The 16,223-nt window shown below is 43.0% G+C and overlaps 2 protein-coding genes across 14 annotated transcripts in view; one reads left to right on the top strand and one right to left on the bottom strand.

Moving 5' to 3' along the window:
- Window positions 1-2,541: 2,541 nt before the first annotated feature.
- On the bottom strand, window positions 2,542-10,891 carry LOC141919887 (transmembrane protein 126A-like). Of its 3 annotated transcripts, none has more exons than XM_074816375.1 (6): window positions 10,780-10,891; window positions 10,222-10,405; window positions 8,232-8,356; window positions 4,102-4,295; window positions 3,414-3,528; window positions 2,542-2,806 (listed from the first exon to the last, which is right to left on the bottom strand). In XM_074816375.1, exons 3-6 carry the CDS (start codon window positions 8,345-8,347, stop codon window positions 2,602-2,604), a joined length of 630 nt encoding a protein of 209 aa, XP_074672476.1. In that variant the 5' UTR covers window positions 8,348-8,356; window positions 10,222-10,405; window positions 10,780-10,891; the 3' UTR covers window positions 2,542-2,601. The 3 variants fall into 3 exon arrangements, with proteins under 3 accessions (XP_074672476.1, XP_074672477.1, XP_074672478.1); XM_074816376.1 differs by lacking the exon at window positions 10,780-10,891 and adding an exon at window positions 10,656-10,742; XM_074816377.1 differs by lacking the exon at window positions 10,780-10,891 and adding an exon at window positions 10,699-10,716.
- Window positions 10,892-10,924: 33 nt separating this feature from the next.
- DLG2 (discs large MAGUK scaffold protein 2) overlaps window positions 10,925-16,223 on the top strand; it is a 1,053,560-nt gene continuing 1,048,261 nt past the window's right edge. For 4 of the 11 annotated variants that reach the window (XM_074816350.1, XM_074816344.1, XM_074816349.1 and 1 more), the window contains exons 1-2: window positions 10,925-11,133; window positions 11,844-12,912. In XM_074816350.1, coding sequence (XP_074672451.1) covers window positions 12,894-12,912 — 19 coding nt within the window. In that variant the 5' untranslated portion in view covers window positions 10,925-11,133; window positions 11,844-12,893. Of the gene's footprint in view, window positions 11,134-11,153; window positions 12,913-16,223 lie in introns of those variants that run through there. The other 7 variants (XM_074816353.1, XM_074816346.1, XM_074816342.1 and 4 more) reach the window with 6 other exon arrangements.

Raw genomic sequence — 16,223 nt, 5'->3', positions numbered from 1 at the left:
CCAAGAACTGGTAAAAGCTCGTCCTTTGGCTTCTTGAGAGTTGTACAAGGTTTGTTGTACCCCCTGTACAAAATGGAGAATCGAAGGAGGGTTTCCAGATTTGCGCGAGGGCGCGTGCATGCTAGAACAACTGACAGCATTTTGGTGTTCTGCTGAGTTTTTCAGTCTTTAACTTACTTTTGAGAACTCTTTTTTTTTTCCTCGGTTGTTTAAGGAGAAGTACCCAGTGTACAACTGAAAAGTTCTTTTTTATAAACACAACACCCTTCTTGCCTAAGGAGTTTACAGCTGACCTTTAACATGAATGGTGCTGAACACTTAAAATACATATTAGCAATTTGTGTATTCATCAGTTATGCTGGAAACAAGTATGTCTTTGCAACTTACTAAAAACCATTAAGGAATGTGATTTGTTTTTATGTTATGTACAATCTTCACCTTTCACCCTAAGAAATTAATATCTAAAAAAAATAGGGTTTGTCTAAGATCATTAAATATCAGAGCATGCATTTTAATTACTGAGAATAATTATCACTTGCATTGATACCAAAATGAAAACAGTACATGGAATGGAAGTTGGTTTTGAATCTCACACTTTAAAAACCACTAGGATCTGTGTACAATATCTTAACTATACCTTGCTAAACACCCGCAGTAATCGCTGAACCATTCGTTTTCATCCTTAGAGATACCACTGCAAAGTAATAGTTTTATTTGATGTTTTGATTGTCACAGGTAAGAGGTTCTGTGGGTTGAAATCTGATGACTTCTGGAGATGGTACTGTAATTCACTGGCTTGTAAAATACTTGCTCTGTGAGAATCTCTGAGGTGGGGGTGATGAAGGCAAGGCCAAGATGTCTGTTTAGATGCAGACCAGTATCAGAACACCGCACGATACAGCAACACATCGAATTAAAGAAAACTAAACTAACTTTACATAGCAACTGTTGCTTAGGGAGTCGCTCTTTGCTGCTTCCCTGTACAAATCAGGCCCCTACTGGTGGTTAGAGAGAAACCGAGTACATGGTTTTCCTCCTGTAACAACCAATTTGTTAGGAAAAAGTAGATAAAATATGATGACACTCCTTTAATACATTTTTCAGCAGCGCTAAAGCATAAGTTTTAAACCAAGCCAATTTAACATCTCGGTGCTGAATTCTTAATTCTCATTAAGAAGTACTTCCATTAGGGGATACTAGAATTTTGTTGAAGTGTACATGATTGTTGACCAGTAATCATCCAGGTTTTACAGTTAAGACCACACATCAGGTTGAGATGATTGCTTCTGCAGAAAAATTCCTGATTTAGTTCCAAAACTGCAGAAAAGACTAAAGGTATCTTACGTAGTAGGAAAATTAGCAATTTCTGTTTCTTCAGAACATATAGTCACTGTGGGAATACAACAGAAGATTGGCAAGGAGGATTGTAAACACGCTGTAGTGACTTGCAGCTGGGGTGTCAAAAACCACATATATCACACTAATTGTTGTTCAGCTTTGTGTGCTTGACTGCGCATAGGTAACACAGGCCTGTGGTAGACTCAGAAGCACCTTACTGAACATCCTTGAGCTTCCTGCCCTGCCATGGGAAAGATCAAAGCACAGTGGAAAACTACACCTACGAAAATCCCTGATGTATACAGGTGAAAGCAGCAGGCTCAGGATCTTTCTTCTCTTTCTGCCTAGCAAGGACCAAGCTCCGCAGTGCCTGTGTCCCCACTTGTGTGCCTCTGCGTGGGTGCTGCTGCAGAGACCCCCAGGTCACGAGGTAACAAGAATAAATTTACTCTTTGCATTTCACCCATGATTTTGTGGTTGTTCCTGTGTCCTGCTCAGAGTCACCAATGTGAAGACAAGCCTGACGCACAAGTGAATTACTCCACACCACTAATCTTAAAACTAGAGGTAGCTGAGATACCACAATAACAGCACCAGCCCTTCAAGGCCTCTCAGCACCGTTCCTTGCTTCAGGAAAAGACTCATTTCAAGTCAAACTGGTCACAAGGACCAAGTGTGTTCTGACAAGGCTCTTTTTTGGTCGATACATATGCTGGGAAGTCCAACCTGAGTACCCCTCCTGATTGCTCTGTGATAGTAGTGTTCTCTACCTTGTAACAGGGTAATCTTGAGACACAAATTCTGTGCTAGGAGAATGGAGAAAAGTTCAGGGAGAAAAACATTCTGATGTGGAGGAATCTCTAGAAAAACCCTGCCCTGCCCTGCCCCCCCCCCCCCTTTTTTTTGTTTTTAAATTGCTGTGGTTTGCATTATGAAGAAAAAAACCTTTTCCAATAATACTAATTTATAAAGCTTTTGAAAGATGTAGCATCGCCTTAGAGCTGAACACTAAGCAGGCAATATAAATGCTCTTTTAAAATCCCATTTCCAAAGAAAAACATCTGTCCTTACAAAGCTGTTACTCAGCTGTATACGCTAAGCTGGACATAATGAAAAATTTAACTTGCATTTAAGTTCAGAACTGAAAAGAATGCCAGTGCAAAGTCTTAACTTTGTTTTTCTATTAAAAAAAAGACAGCGAGCAACAACTTATTTCTTTTATTATGTTTACTTATCCAAGGCAATTGAAAAAGTTGCTTAACTTCATGCTTGTAACTCTTCAGTATCTCTGCTAGTGTTCATCTGCTGCAGTATTTTGACATATATTCCGTGATGTTTAGTGGCAAGATATAATCCAGTTAGAGCTTGTACAAGTACAGCCCAACTCATCTTTCTAAAGACAGGCTGAGAAACTGAGAGCCAGAAGCGTAATAGATTTTCTTTCCCAGGCAAGGGAGATGAAGAATACCTAAACAACACAAACACCGGTAGAAACTTACTTTTTGTTTTGTTTTGTTTTTCATCCAATTTAAGCATCAAGATTGAACATTAAAGTCATTAAAAATATTTAGGTAGATATTCATTGTCACCTTCCTCTCCTAAGTTAAATTCACCTGGTGGTACTGAGTTCTCAGGATAAATCCTGACCACGTACTGACATCTCACCATCCCCTCACCATGCTCTGACCCAACCCCAGAATTACACCTGCCAGGATCAGCAAGGTCTCTCGGCCACGGAGCCAAAGGGCACCAAGCAGCAACCTTCACCGCTTGGCAGGACGGCAGCCACAATTTCACACACCCAGGCACATCGTGGGCAGCTTGTAAGGCTCCAGCTAAAGACAATTGCTTTACAGCGTATCAGTTTGCAGATCTTGTTTCACCTTGGAGGCTCAGTGTAGCTCTTACGAACTTGGCCTTGTAATGAGATGACCTTATTGTAAATCCCCTTCCATGTACTAAAAGCCTACAAGAAGATAGGCGTGCATAGGCTAAAAATCCACAGAACTTAAACTTCAGAACTGAAGATTTGACCAACAAACACATTTCTCTTACTGCAGGTTAGTAAGACGTACCTGGCTGCAAGGCTTGCGCTCAGGGGGAGAGCCAGGAAAACAGGATAGAGACCACCCACAACAGCCCCTACTAATCCTCCTCTGACCACAGCACAGACCTCGCAGTTCAGCTGACCTGCACGACAAACAAAATGTTTCACTGCCAATATCCACATCGCTCCAACATAACAATTTAGAAGCTGCATGCAACGTGGAAACAGGCGCTCGACACAAACCAAGTTGTGCAGATATGCAAGAAATTTTGAAAGAAGGACTCTTCCTTTTGCAAAAAAAAAAAAAAACAAAACCCACCCAAAAACCACTCTCATTCCAACCCATGAAGAATTTATCACTCCAAAGTTTACCTTCAAATGAAATAATACAGACAGGGGAAACTGAACTGCTTTGTTGCAGTCACTTTTACATGACTTTGAATGAAAAATGCTAAAAATCAGTGATGCATAGCATAATTTTTTTTATAAACATATATAGATATACATATGTATCTCCCTTCCCACTCAACTTCAAGTACTCACTGCTGCACAATGCATGAAATAATCTGTTTTTCAAACCCTGCTCTACAAACTGAGGTGTTTCAAGAACAGTTCAAGACCACTGTTCTGCAGAGAGGAAAAGCTCCTCTAGTGTTGTTACACTGTGTACAGAAGGCAAAGCCCTTTCAAAAACAAGGAATAATGAGGTTTTTTACCTGAAAATAAAGGCTCATGCACAAAAACCTCATAAACTGCTGCTGTTGAAAGGAATGGAATAACAGCCATTGGCAGAGCTGACACTATGAAAGCCCTTCTGACATGCAGGATGTTCCTGAAGAAGTTATTTGCTGCTAAGCCACATATGCTTGCATTTGCTGCAAGGAAGTAGGATCCATGATTACAAAGGTTCCTGTGAAAGAAGGAAAGTTGGTTCAGTAATTGAGAACTGGAAAGAAGTTTGGTTTACTCAGTGCTACAATTCACTGCTGAATATCCTACAATAAGAGGTAAGAGATGTAAATCTCTCACTGGCGCAAACTGGAGAGTAACTACTTTCAAAAGCAACCAGTACAGCATTGCTGAGTTTACATACACCTCAAGAAAGAAGTGGCAGAAAGGCTGAGAAGCCTTTTCTACATTTTTTTTTTTTTTTATTATGGCTAATGGAAACTTCATGGAATTTGCTCTCCTAATCAGCATGTTTCTAAGGAGAACGTTTTCTCAAAAGAAATTGAAAATAAATAGATAGAGGAGCTAGCTGTGATTATAATCAACCTTGTTTCTATCCTGCTTACCCAGTAGTATAGATTTAGTTTCAAACTAAGCGCTTACAGGGCAGATCAGGCGGGACAGCTATGGCCACTGAGACCTCGCAATAAGGATCTCAGCTGCTGCTGGCAGATCACTGCAGCAATCCCGCAGGCTGAAGGGCTGTAAGCCCTCCTTGCGTGCATTGAACATGTGAAGTTCAGGTCACAGAATCACAGAATCATTCAGGTTGGAAAAGCCCCTTGGGATCATCGAGTCCAACCATCAGCCCGACTCTACAAAGTTCTCCCCTACACCATATCCCCCAGCATCTCATCTAAACAACCCTTAAACACATCCAGGGATGGTGACTCCACCCCCTCCCTGGGCAGCCTATTCCACTGTCTGACCACTCTTTCTGTGAAAATTTTTTTCCTGATGTCCAGTCTGAACCTCCCCTGTTGGAGTTTAAAACCATTCCCTCTTGTTCTGTCACTAATCACCTGTGAGAAGAGACCAGTACCAACCTCTCTACAATGTCCTTTCAGGTAGTTGTGGAGAATGATGAGGTCTCCCCTCAGCCTTCTCTTCCTCAAACTGAACAGTCCCAGTTCCTTCAATCTCTCCTCACAGGATTAGTTCTCCAGGCCCTTCCCCAGCTTCGTTGCCCTCCTCTGCACTCGCTCCAGCACCTTGAGATCTCTCTCATACTGAGGTGCCCCTTGCTAGGAGGTCACACTAGTTAAAGGCTGCAGAAGTCCAACACACTGGTTTACAGAACTATTTTTCCCTTGATAACAGAGGGACTGGATTCTGTTATCTACCATGTTTTTAAGATAACGGTTTACAGCAGCTACTCCTGTTGCAATCTGTAATATGGTGAAAGCAGAATAGAACAAATTCTGGTCCAAGATAGTCAGCATTTAATATCTTGACAAACAGTTCCCATCTGAGTACATTCCACCACAGCAGGTAACACAAGACAGGGAATGGAAAAGTGTGCCAATTTTACAAGCCTGATGAGCAATCTGTGAGTTATTTTGACTCACAGGAGGAAGTTGTGCATTATCTTTAGCATTATACCTGGCACAGACAGTTGATTAGCGGAAACAACCCTTTGCTTTAGGTTTCCACAAATCTAAAATTCCCCAAAAGACAACTGTTACCTGGCAAAGCAATTAACTGGAAGGCACTCTGATTCTGAGGCCGTGCCAGTATTATTATGTTAAAAGTGTATTTTTAAAACGCGTCAGAAGTTGGATTTACCACTAAAGCCTCAAAGAAAATAAAATGCTTGAATGGTCACAAAATTTATGCTAGGCCAAATGTCATATTTATTTTCAAAATTATCAAATGGTGACAATCTCTAAACCATTAGCAATTAAAATACATGATTTTTTTAAATCCACCTATTTAGACTCTTCCACATTTTAATGCTTAGAGTAACGTTAAGCACTGACAAACCATATAAAAAAGGCTTCAGAGATGTAGGTACTAATTCTGCAAAACCTTGTCCTGGTTTAGCCAGGATAGGGTTAAGTTTCCCCAGCAGTGGGGGGAAGCTCTAGCCAGGTTATTCATATATCATGCGGGAAGAATCGGTGATCGAGTGGGTTGGCACAGCCGGTTCTCTCTCTGCTGTATCGGTATATACTTTGCTCTGTTCATTGTTATCACTGTTATTGTTGTTGTTTGTTGTGTTGCTGTTGCACTGTTGTATTAAACCTTTCCTTATCTCAGTCTTGGGGCTTTGTATTTCACTCCCTTTGTGGGGGAGGGGCAGCGGCCGCGTGGTCTCAGACCCCGGCAGGAGCTAAACCATCACAAACCTAAAATATTAAAAACATCTGACATCTGTGACACCAACTATTTCTCATTTTGAATAGGAAAATACTTTCCTCTCGGTACATACCAAGTTTTCAAACATGAAAATAAGCTACTAACAATTCAATTCTGATGCTATACAGCAAAAGTACTTGACCAGTCAGATCTCTCTTGCCCTCATTTAGGAGACCTGTTTCTTTTTTAGTGTTTTTAAAGAGTAAGGGACCTATTTGCTTTTCAAATCACCATTTTTCCAATACTGGGTGTCATTCACAGAAATGTCCCCAGAGTACAGATTCTGCAAACCAACCATTTCATCCTCTTGGTATGTTTAAAATCACAGGCAGTGAAATGCCTGTGTGCACATACACACGTGTAGAGGACCAAGATTAATATTTAGCAGTGCATTTGCAAATCCAAAATAGAGCACATTAACGTACCCAGGACCAGCAGAAGCTACTCTGGCTTATGGATGTACAGAACTGCTACACTGCATGAAAGGAAAAAACCTGAAGGATGGAACGGTTGGGTTTTTGGTTTTGGCTTTTTGGGGTTTTTTTTGGTGGGGGGTTGTTGTCTTTGGGAGGGGAGGGTCGTTTGTTTGTTTTTTAACACTAGTTCCCTAGTGTTAAAAACAAGAACTTTGGTGAGCAGGAACTCTCTCAATCTGACTGCAGGATGCTTCCCCTTCCCTTCCAGTCATTACTGACCTCCCCTCTGGACATACAAACTTTAAATTCTGCCCAGGCAGTTTCAAATAAAGGCGCACACCCTGGCAGCTATTTCCTCCCAAGGCCCAGCAGTCCCTAGGTGCCACAGTTTCTATCGAGACATTACCACACCACCACTGAGGCATCTGCCTCGCTCTTGGCAACTCAGCTCTTCTGGGGAAGGAGAAGTCTTGTAAATTGAACGTGAGCACAGCAGATCCTACACAAAGCTGCACCACTGACTGTAACAGAAGGGATAAAGTCTTGGTATTTTTCCTTCTCACCAGTGCGGGGAGGCCCTGTGTTACTACCAGCAGTTTCTTTAGCCAGCAATTTAGTCCTATTAAAAATAAATAAATAAAATAAGCTTCTGATCACTGTCAATGATACATATGCAAACGGCTTCTTACAGAACCAGCTCAGGTCCAGTAAGGTTTTGCAGTGAAATGCAGTATCACAAACCAGAGAAAGGTTGTTTCTGAGGCCCAGAAGGCATTTAGCTGGTTTTCTGCCACATGGAACCCTGCTGGTGAGCCTGCACAACTCTGGCTGACTCGTCCACCACCACCACCTGGATACCTCAGTCTCACCTTCCTGAAACCGGGAACAGTGCAGAATGAAATGGAGAAACTAGCAGGCTGATGCTCACTCAGTTCTGTCCCCAGGCCAGCCCTGTGGGACACAAGATGACTCCTGAAGAATCACAAGAGTATCTGCCTTATGCTCTCCAAAATTTCAGTTTCCTAGAAAATTTATTAGCTCTAGCACAGAACTGTGTGAATGCTCCGAGCCAGCCAGGGCTGATCAGCCTTCCCAGAACCTTAAGCACCGGGGAGCACATGCCAGAAACCAGCGGAGCAGGACCAGAACTAACAGTGAACTAACCATATTTAAAAACCACACAAAACAAGTTTTCTGTTCTGGACAATAATAAGCATCTTCACAATTAAATATTTTTGTAACTGCAAGGAAGATCTGCAATACAGGAGTAAGGGAAAAGAAAAGCCTTCAAAAGACTTGAAATGTTTGATGCACTTATCTTCATTTATTTTACCAGCACTTACTGATCTGCTTTAGGAAGCTCATTGAGTATCTTTTGTATGACTTCCATCTGCTTAAATCTCTCCAAATATAGTCTTTGCTGCGGAGAATATGGTTCAAGAAACTCTCTTCCTGTCATCTTGAAGTCCTGGATCATAAGGAACAAACAAACAAATGTAATCAAAGTTACACAGCCCCAGTATGTATCAAATAAACATTTAGACTCTTTTGGCACTATGCAGTCACAAATGCATTTCCTATTTTTCATGGCAGAGTTTTCAGATGGAAAGGGCACAACGCAGCTACAGAAGTCTGTGATATTTATGACTACATGAACCCTAACAAACTGCTTGATTTAGTGATGTTGCAGCTGTGGTTTGACAATTGCTCTAAGCCAAATTAAGTACTCGCTGTGATGAAAATGGACCGTCTCACACTCCAGACACTCCTGCCCGAGCACCTCCAACCTTGGGGCCATACAACAGCCTGGATCAGGAAACACAGATGAAAGCTGCTCAGAGGAACAACAGGAAGCATAGTTGTTTTTTCCAGATGGATCACCTTCTAACACAATGATCCCTACTACCAGCAGCATAAGAGAAGACACTAACTCTTGTTAGTAACCATGTTTGGCAATACTTCAGGTTTAAATTGACTTCACTGTCAAATAGAACTACAAGGAAAAAAACACAAATAAACCCATACTTTGTAAAGATTTAAAGAAATCATGAAGATATTTACTCTGCTTTTTATTCCACACCTAAGGATGCTATTTATTGGTATTCTTAGCCAGAGACATATAAAGTCAGAAAGCATACAGTTGTTTACATGGCCAGGTTTTGGTACCAGGGGGCTACAGGGGTGGCTCCTGTGAGAAGCTGCTAGAAGATTCTCCTATATCTGATAGAGCCAATGCCAGCCAGCTCCAAGATGGACCCACCGCTGGCCAAGGCTGAGACCATCAGTGACAGCAGTAGCACCTCTGGGATAACACATTAAAGAAGGGGGAAAAAATGCTGCAGCCAAAGAGAGGAGTGAGAATATGTGAGAGGAACAACTCTGCAGCCACCCAGGTCAGTGAAGAAGGAGGGGCAGGAGATGCTCCAGGCCCCGGAGCAGAGATTCCCCTGCAGCCCGTGGTGCAGCCCATGGTGAGGCAGCTGTGCCCTGCACCCATGGAGGTCCATGGTGGAGTAGAGACCCACCTGCAGCCCGGGAAGGACCCCACACTGGAGCAGGTGGGTGCCCAAAGGAGGCTGTGACCCCGTGCCTGCTGCAGCAGGCTCCTGGCAGAACCTGTGGCCCCATGGAGAGATGACCCCACGCTGGAGCAGGTTTGCTGGCAGGACTTGTGACCCCATGGGGGACCCACGCTGGAGCAGCCTGTTCCTGAAGGACTGCACCCCGTGGGAGGGACCCACGCTGGAGCAGTTCATGAAGAGCTGCAGCCCATGGGAAGGATTCATGTTGGAGAAGTTCATGGAGGACTGTCTGCTGTGGGAGAGACCCCACGCTGGAACAGCAGAAGAGTGTGAGGAGGAAGGAGCAGCAGAGACAATGTGTGATGAACTGACCTCAACCCCCATTCCCAATCCCCTTGCGCCACTTGCGGGGAGGAGGTAGAGGAATCAGGAGCAAAGAGCTAGGGAAGAAGGGAAGGGTGGCAGGAAGATGTTTTTAAGATTTGATTTTATTTCTCATTACCCTACTCTGATTTGATTGCCAATAATTAATTTCCCCAAGTCAAGTGTGTTTTGCCCATGACGGTAATTCATGGGTGATCGATCTCCCTGTCCTTATCTCAGCACGTGAGCTTTCCATCACATTTTCTCCCCCTGTCCTGTTGATGGAGGGGGAGGGAGAAGGCAGCTTGTTGGGTAGCTCGCAGCCAGCCAAGGTCAACCCACCACCACAGTTTTTGTTTAAACCTGGTATTTAGTCATCCAAATGCTTTTTCTAGATGTTTCTCCCCAGAGCACAGTTTCCCAGACTTACTTTCCTAGTCATACTTACCTCAAGTTTCTTTCACAAGTCTACAGCCTATCTATAGGACCGTGCTTGTTTTGATTCCAGCCTGGCGGGGTGCAGGAGCAGCAGAAGCAGGGAGAAGCAGCAGAACCTCACCAGGGATCAGCGGGGCCGGTGCCAGCCCTGAGGTCTCTCGATTCCGCTCCGTCTAGGAGGAGGCTCTTCAAACCTGTTTTTTAGGTAAACCGCTGCCATTACCTCACGGAGCTGCCATTACCCACTGACGTACAAACGACCCTCCCTGTCCCCTTGCACGCAGCCGTAAGGCAGCTGGAGGTCCCCAGGCCCCCCCGGGGCCCGGTTCGGGACAGACGCCCTTACGCCGGGAGGCTGCGGACACCCCCCAGGCTTTAAACCCCACCGAAAGCCGTTAGCAGCCGCCGTTAACCCCCTCGGCGCTGCCCCCGCACCGCGCTCACCCTCACGGCCTTCCCGCCGGGGCCAAGCTCCAACCTGCCCGACCTTGAGCTGTCCCCGCCAGACACCGCCCTGCCGGCAGCTCGCCCGCCCCCATTCCATTCCCACCCCCACTCCCGCCCTTACCGAGCCGGTCCCGCCAAGAAGGCCCCGCCGCCTATAACATGGCTCCTCCCACCTCACGCCCCCCTTGTGGGCGCCGCCATCTTACCCACTCACATGACCTAGGGCTTCAGAGGAGCCCTTTGATTGGGCGTTCTCCGGGGCCCAGCATGGCGGCTTCCGATTGGCTGCCAGCCGGCGGGCGGGGGGTCAGCGCCCGGCCCGGTGCTCGTTGCTAGGGGCGGCGGATGGCGGCGGCGGCGGCGGCTCCTCCATGGAGACGGGGCTGAGCGGGGATCCTGCAGCCGGCGGCCGGGACGCGGGGACTCCCCCTAGCGGAGCGAGGAGCCTTCGATGGGGGGAGGCCCCGTCCTCGGGGTAACCCGCTGACCCCCTCCCCTCACCCAGGCCTCAGCACCCCGCACTGGGCGCTGCCTGCGGCCCCCTCCCCTCAGCCCTGCGCCCCTTCTCGCTTTCCCCCCTCAGCCCCTGCATCGCCCGCTCCCCTCCCGTCTTGTCGCCCCCTTCCCTCTCCACCAGCTCCTTTGTGCTCCCCGTCCTGTCCCCATCTAGCCCCCCTCGCCCCGCTTGCGTCTCGCTTCGCCCCACCCTCATCCCCTCCCTCATCCCTTCAGCTCCTGCCTCTTGCCTGTACCTCAGCAACCCGGGGGAAATCGTCCTCTTCCTTAAACCTAGCTCGGCTCTTCCAGTTCACCTGCACCCCATCCCAGTCCTCCACCGACCAAGGCAGCCCTCTCTGCCTTGTACCCCTTCAGAAAGCATCAGACGGTCCCCTCGTGGACCGGGAGAAGCGAGGGGGGAGGTGACAGTCCCTGCTTGGAGGGAAGCGGGGACAGACAGATCCCAGTTGTGAACATTAAAGAGCAAAACAGAGCCGCCCCCTTCACAAATACAGTTTCCATCTCCTAAAGAAGACGATGCAAAGCAAAGCCCTGTCATGTGCATCAGAGCTCCTCATGCGGGGAAGGGAAGCGTTTGGAGCTTGTCCATCTCTTTCATACTTTTTCTTAACGAGCTAGATGAGGAAAATCTACCCCGTTTCTGTTTCTCTCTTTTTGTTTTTCCAGAAAAAGGGAGAGAGAGAGGCTCATATTGAAGCCAACCAGCTGCGCTTCTGAGTGGGGAAACTCTGGACTGATCTCATGGCTTGCTTTTGATTTCATTAATACTTCATTATCTCTGAAAATGAACCTTTTGTGAAGCTCTTCTCCTAACTCTCCTTATTCCTCTTTCACGAGGTGGCTGCTGTGCAAGGGAAGAAATGGCATGAAGTAAATGACTCCAGTATAAAGCAATCTGCTTTGCCAAAGTGCCCAGTGAGCAGCACTGTCACTTTAATAATTCCAGGTCAAGGGATTGCTTTCCTCGTTTTCAATCCTCTCTTTTAATACATGGGAGGATCAGAGGGACATTAAAGACTGTAAGGCTGGGTGGCTTGCAGATAATAAAAATGAAAGTGACTGGCCAGTGACTTCAGTTGGGTAAGAGGGTGATATTTGAAGGCTGTTGTCTGGTGAGGAAAAAGGGACCTTTTCAGTCTGCTGTGTAGTCACCTAATATAGCTAGCAAAATTCGTTCAAGAAGTGAAAGAAGTTAAAGAGTCACTTTGGATTGTTTTTGTCTTCCTCCATATTTGGATTATTTGGGCATTTTTGTCCTGCAAATAATATGTTTTCGAGCATGTACAGGTGGAGTATTAAGACAGCTGCCTAGAGATGGACTGTGCCTTAATTGTACTACATAAAATCTTTTAATTTTCAAACTTTGCTGCCAGAAGAGGACTTATAATAAGGTTTTGTATTGCCAAGGAGCATTTACCCTTGTATTTTTATAGATTCAAATATATTTTAAAGAAATTTAAAGAAATTCTCTTTAAAAAACTCAAAAATCTTCTTTTTTTCCCTTTTTTTTTCCTTATTTGTGGGAAGCATCGGAAGTCCAATACAAGAAAACAGCAAGTATTGATAGAAATGAAGACTGAAGCTACATTTCCTAACTGAACTGTAAAAGTGTTTTGCAATAGATAGCCAGTTCCTGACCTCGCAAAGTGTTTCAGTAGCACATCGTTAATACCTTTAAATAAGTGCTTGCAACCAGATTCAGAAGTAGGAAGAAGAATGCCAGTCAAGAAGAAAGGTGGGCTATGAAGCTTCATATCTCATATTGCGTCTTCATTTTGTTAGATTGTTGATTTCTAGTACTTGCAATTTCAAATTAGAAGTGTTTTAATGGGGGGTTGAAATTGTTTTTCTTTTGAGCTGAAAATGGGAGAAAAATCTGTGCACTTACAATAATAATTTTTAAAAGTATTTTTATGCCATATTTTAAGACTTGCATGTCGAATTTGGCCTCAAATAGTCATTTTGTAAAGCTCAGCCATCAGAGATCTTGGAACAGACACCAAGAGAAAAGCTTGGCATTCAATTTTGTGAGAAGCCTCTCTTACAAACGCTAATGAATTTTAAAATCATAGGTTTAGTCTATTGTCTGTTCTTTACATGTTTGGCGGATAAACATCAGCCATCAGTAGCAGCATAAATAAATAACAAAGTTTCAAGGCTAATTTTAAATAAAAGTTATGAGATTTGTGTTTTAAAGGTGATTGAACGTGGGGTTTTTTTCAAAATGTGATTTCAACTAACTGATTTCCATGCTTTAATACAATATAAAGTACTATCCTTATGAATGTAGTATGGCACCATTTAAGAAAAGATGACCAGCCTTTTTGCCCTGTCTCTCCTAAAGTTGGTGTTTACAGCAAATATAGAAGCAGCTTTGTTAAATGTGGTTTCCATTGTTCAAAGAAGAATTAGGGAATATATGAGAGCAAATTCTTGCTCTGAAAACACTTGTAGACCTTAGGTTATTTCTGGTTCCTTTCAAATATGACACCGATTTAAAATTTTAGAATATGCTAATAAATAAATGGTATGTGAAACTTTTCTGTTTGGCTCATCTATCCAGATGTCCCTGGATCTGATATATCCCTGGATATGATGATACCAAAAGAAGGGGGAAGGAGCAAAAAGTGAATGTTACACAACCAAAATGGGAGTATAGTCGATGTGGCTGTGGATCCTTTTCCTTATAACCCTTCAGTATTAGTTATGAGTTAACAATTACTATGTAAATAATGATAAAAACACGCAGATTGCTAGAATTATTTCCATACAAAAAACAATAAAAGGGATTTTGTGTTTGTATTTTAAGGGATGACGGTGTAGAAATGAATTTTAAAAACTGAAATGCTTTAATGAATCGTATTGTCGTTCATGTAATTACTTACAATTATGTGTAGTAAAGATGGGAACGTGTATGGAGGAGTACCACCCCTTAATAATTCATCCTGCTGTGCTGGAAACATGTCACCCTGATGTACTGGTGAGGCTTGCATACTCTACCTGTTCACAGAAGGAAAATTAAGACTGCCTTTTCATATTTTAAATCTTAATCCGGGATTAGGTGATTTACACTAAGGATGTTTCTGTGCTGGATGTTCAGCTGTAATTCAGTTTCAAAATACTTGCTGCAGGATTTTTTGGGTGAAATCTTACAGGCTTCTTTGTGCAGGAAGTTAGATTGGCAATCATAGCGGTCCCTTCTGGCCTTAAAAATCTGTGGATTTCCTGTTTGTCTCAAGTCAGTCTGGATCAGTTTTAATGTACATCAAGGCTTTAACTTCTTCTTCTGTTTTATGAGGATATGTGTTTTGACAATTTTAAAATATAAACTCAAGAGACCCAAATATCATCCTCAAAACACTTTGTCACATCAGTCAGTGTACTGAAGTTGCCAGTGTAAATGTATTTGAGTATTAAAATGATATTGTTAAAAATGTATTTAAACATATAAATTGCAGGATTAAAAATGTTAGTGAACCAGCAACTTTATTATTGTTATTTTGAAGTACTCAATTTGACTACTTCATGCGGTAGACTTTAACTTTCTAAATGTAATTAAAAGCATGCTGGCAACTTGAAACACGCTACCATTTTTTAAAAATTCTGCTATTGTTACAAGTAATCCCTATTATTCTCATGAATATTAGGGAGATTGAAGGGAGTTTTCCCTGTTGCTTTTTTCCCCCTTTATTTGCTTTATGCTTTTGACAGCTCTTTGTGTCTTAACTAGTTTCATATTTCTGTTGATGATTTATTTTCCCTTTCTGATCTTCTGTATTTGGGAGTTCATGTCTACTGTCTTTCCCACCCATGCCATCTGTAGAAATCTTGGTGAGATACTCTCTTCTAGGCTGTGAAAAAGTATGTATTTCAATAGCAGCATTAAGGACAGGATTATCCTTCTCCCTTTCAGCACTTCTTTATGTATTGCTATTTTGGATTTGATCAAAATATTCTCCTAAAATTGGTATTGAGACCTGTAAAAACAAGTTTTAAAATATCCTGATATTTATCACTGGAAGTTGTTACCAAACACTGCTTTCTTTGACATTGACCGGTTCTGGGTCTTTCTAAAGAACAGTGAATGCATTTTGAGAATTTGCCTTTGAAAGAGCTCTCACATCTGGTACTGGTCTTCAGATTTCATGTAGCTTTGGACCTAATTTACACTTTACTGCTTGATACGATGTCTGCCATCTTGCCTTTAAAAGTCTAGGCCTGTTTAGTCAGGAAAAAAATAGTTTGCTTAATAGTAAAAACCATATAATTTAGAGGAAGCGTTGATTTCTTATGGATGTGGAAAAAAAGGCTTGCTCCTGGTTCTGATCATGTTTGTGTCAGTATGTGATTGCCCTTGCCTGACGTGCTCGAGTGAAAGGATTTTGTTTTCTCACTTTGTTCTGGAGGGAAATAAGGCTCCACATTCCCAAGAATATTCACAGAGAGGGCATGCTTGCTGTCAGTCTCAGAAAAAAAAAAAAAAAAAGCAAGGTTGGAAAGGAAGAACAAAGTACCCTGGAGGCGTTGAATGTGCTCCCTTTAGATAAGGGGTGAGACATTGTATGGATTATCGCACCACTGCTGCGTGATGAAACAAATGGCCATTCTCTTTGGCTTTTGGTTGCTCATCTTTCACTTCAGTACACTTAGAATTTTAAATCAAACCAGACATTTGATTTTAGTTACAGAATTATTTGTTGGCCAGTGGCTTTTAGAGATGATATGGGATGAGCAAATTTGAGAAGTAAATAAATTAATTATTTTTGCTTAATTTTTGCTTTACTTAAATGAACTAGGATATGTTTGAATACAACTATTCATAAGAAATTTATGGAGCTTCTTGAGGAAAGCCTTGCTTCAAAGTAAAATGGTACTACCATACAGAGGTGAAGCCAGGTTACTAAGGAAAGTCAGGTTTTTGTGTGGTTTTAGATGTCTTCTCTCCCTCCTTCCCTGAGTTACTTAGCTGACTTGATTTCTGTTAACTGTGAGAGACTATATTTAGATCTGTAATTGCATGTATTTTGGATTCATCTACGGAATGGT

Source organism: Strix aluco, chromosome 2 (genome assembly GCF_031877795.1).
Source record: "Strix aluco isolate bStrAlu1 chromosome 2, bStrAlu1.hap1, whole genome shotgun sequence".
Classification (NCBI taxonomy): domain Eukaryota; kingdom Metazoa; phylum Chordata; class Aves; order Strigiformes; family Strigidae; genus Strix; species Strix aluco.
This window is presented reverse-complemented; position numbering and strand designations above follow the sequence as displayed.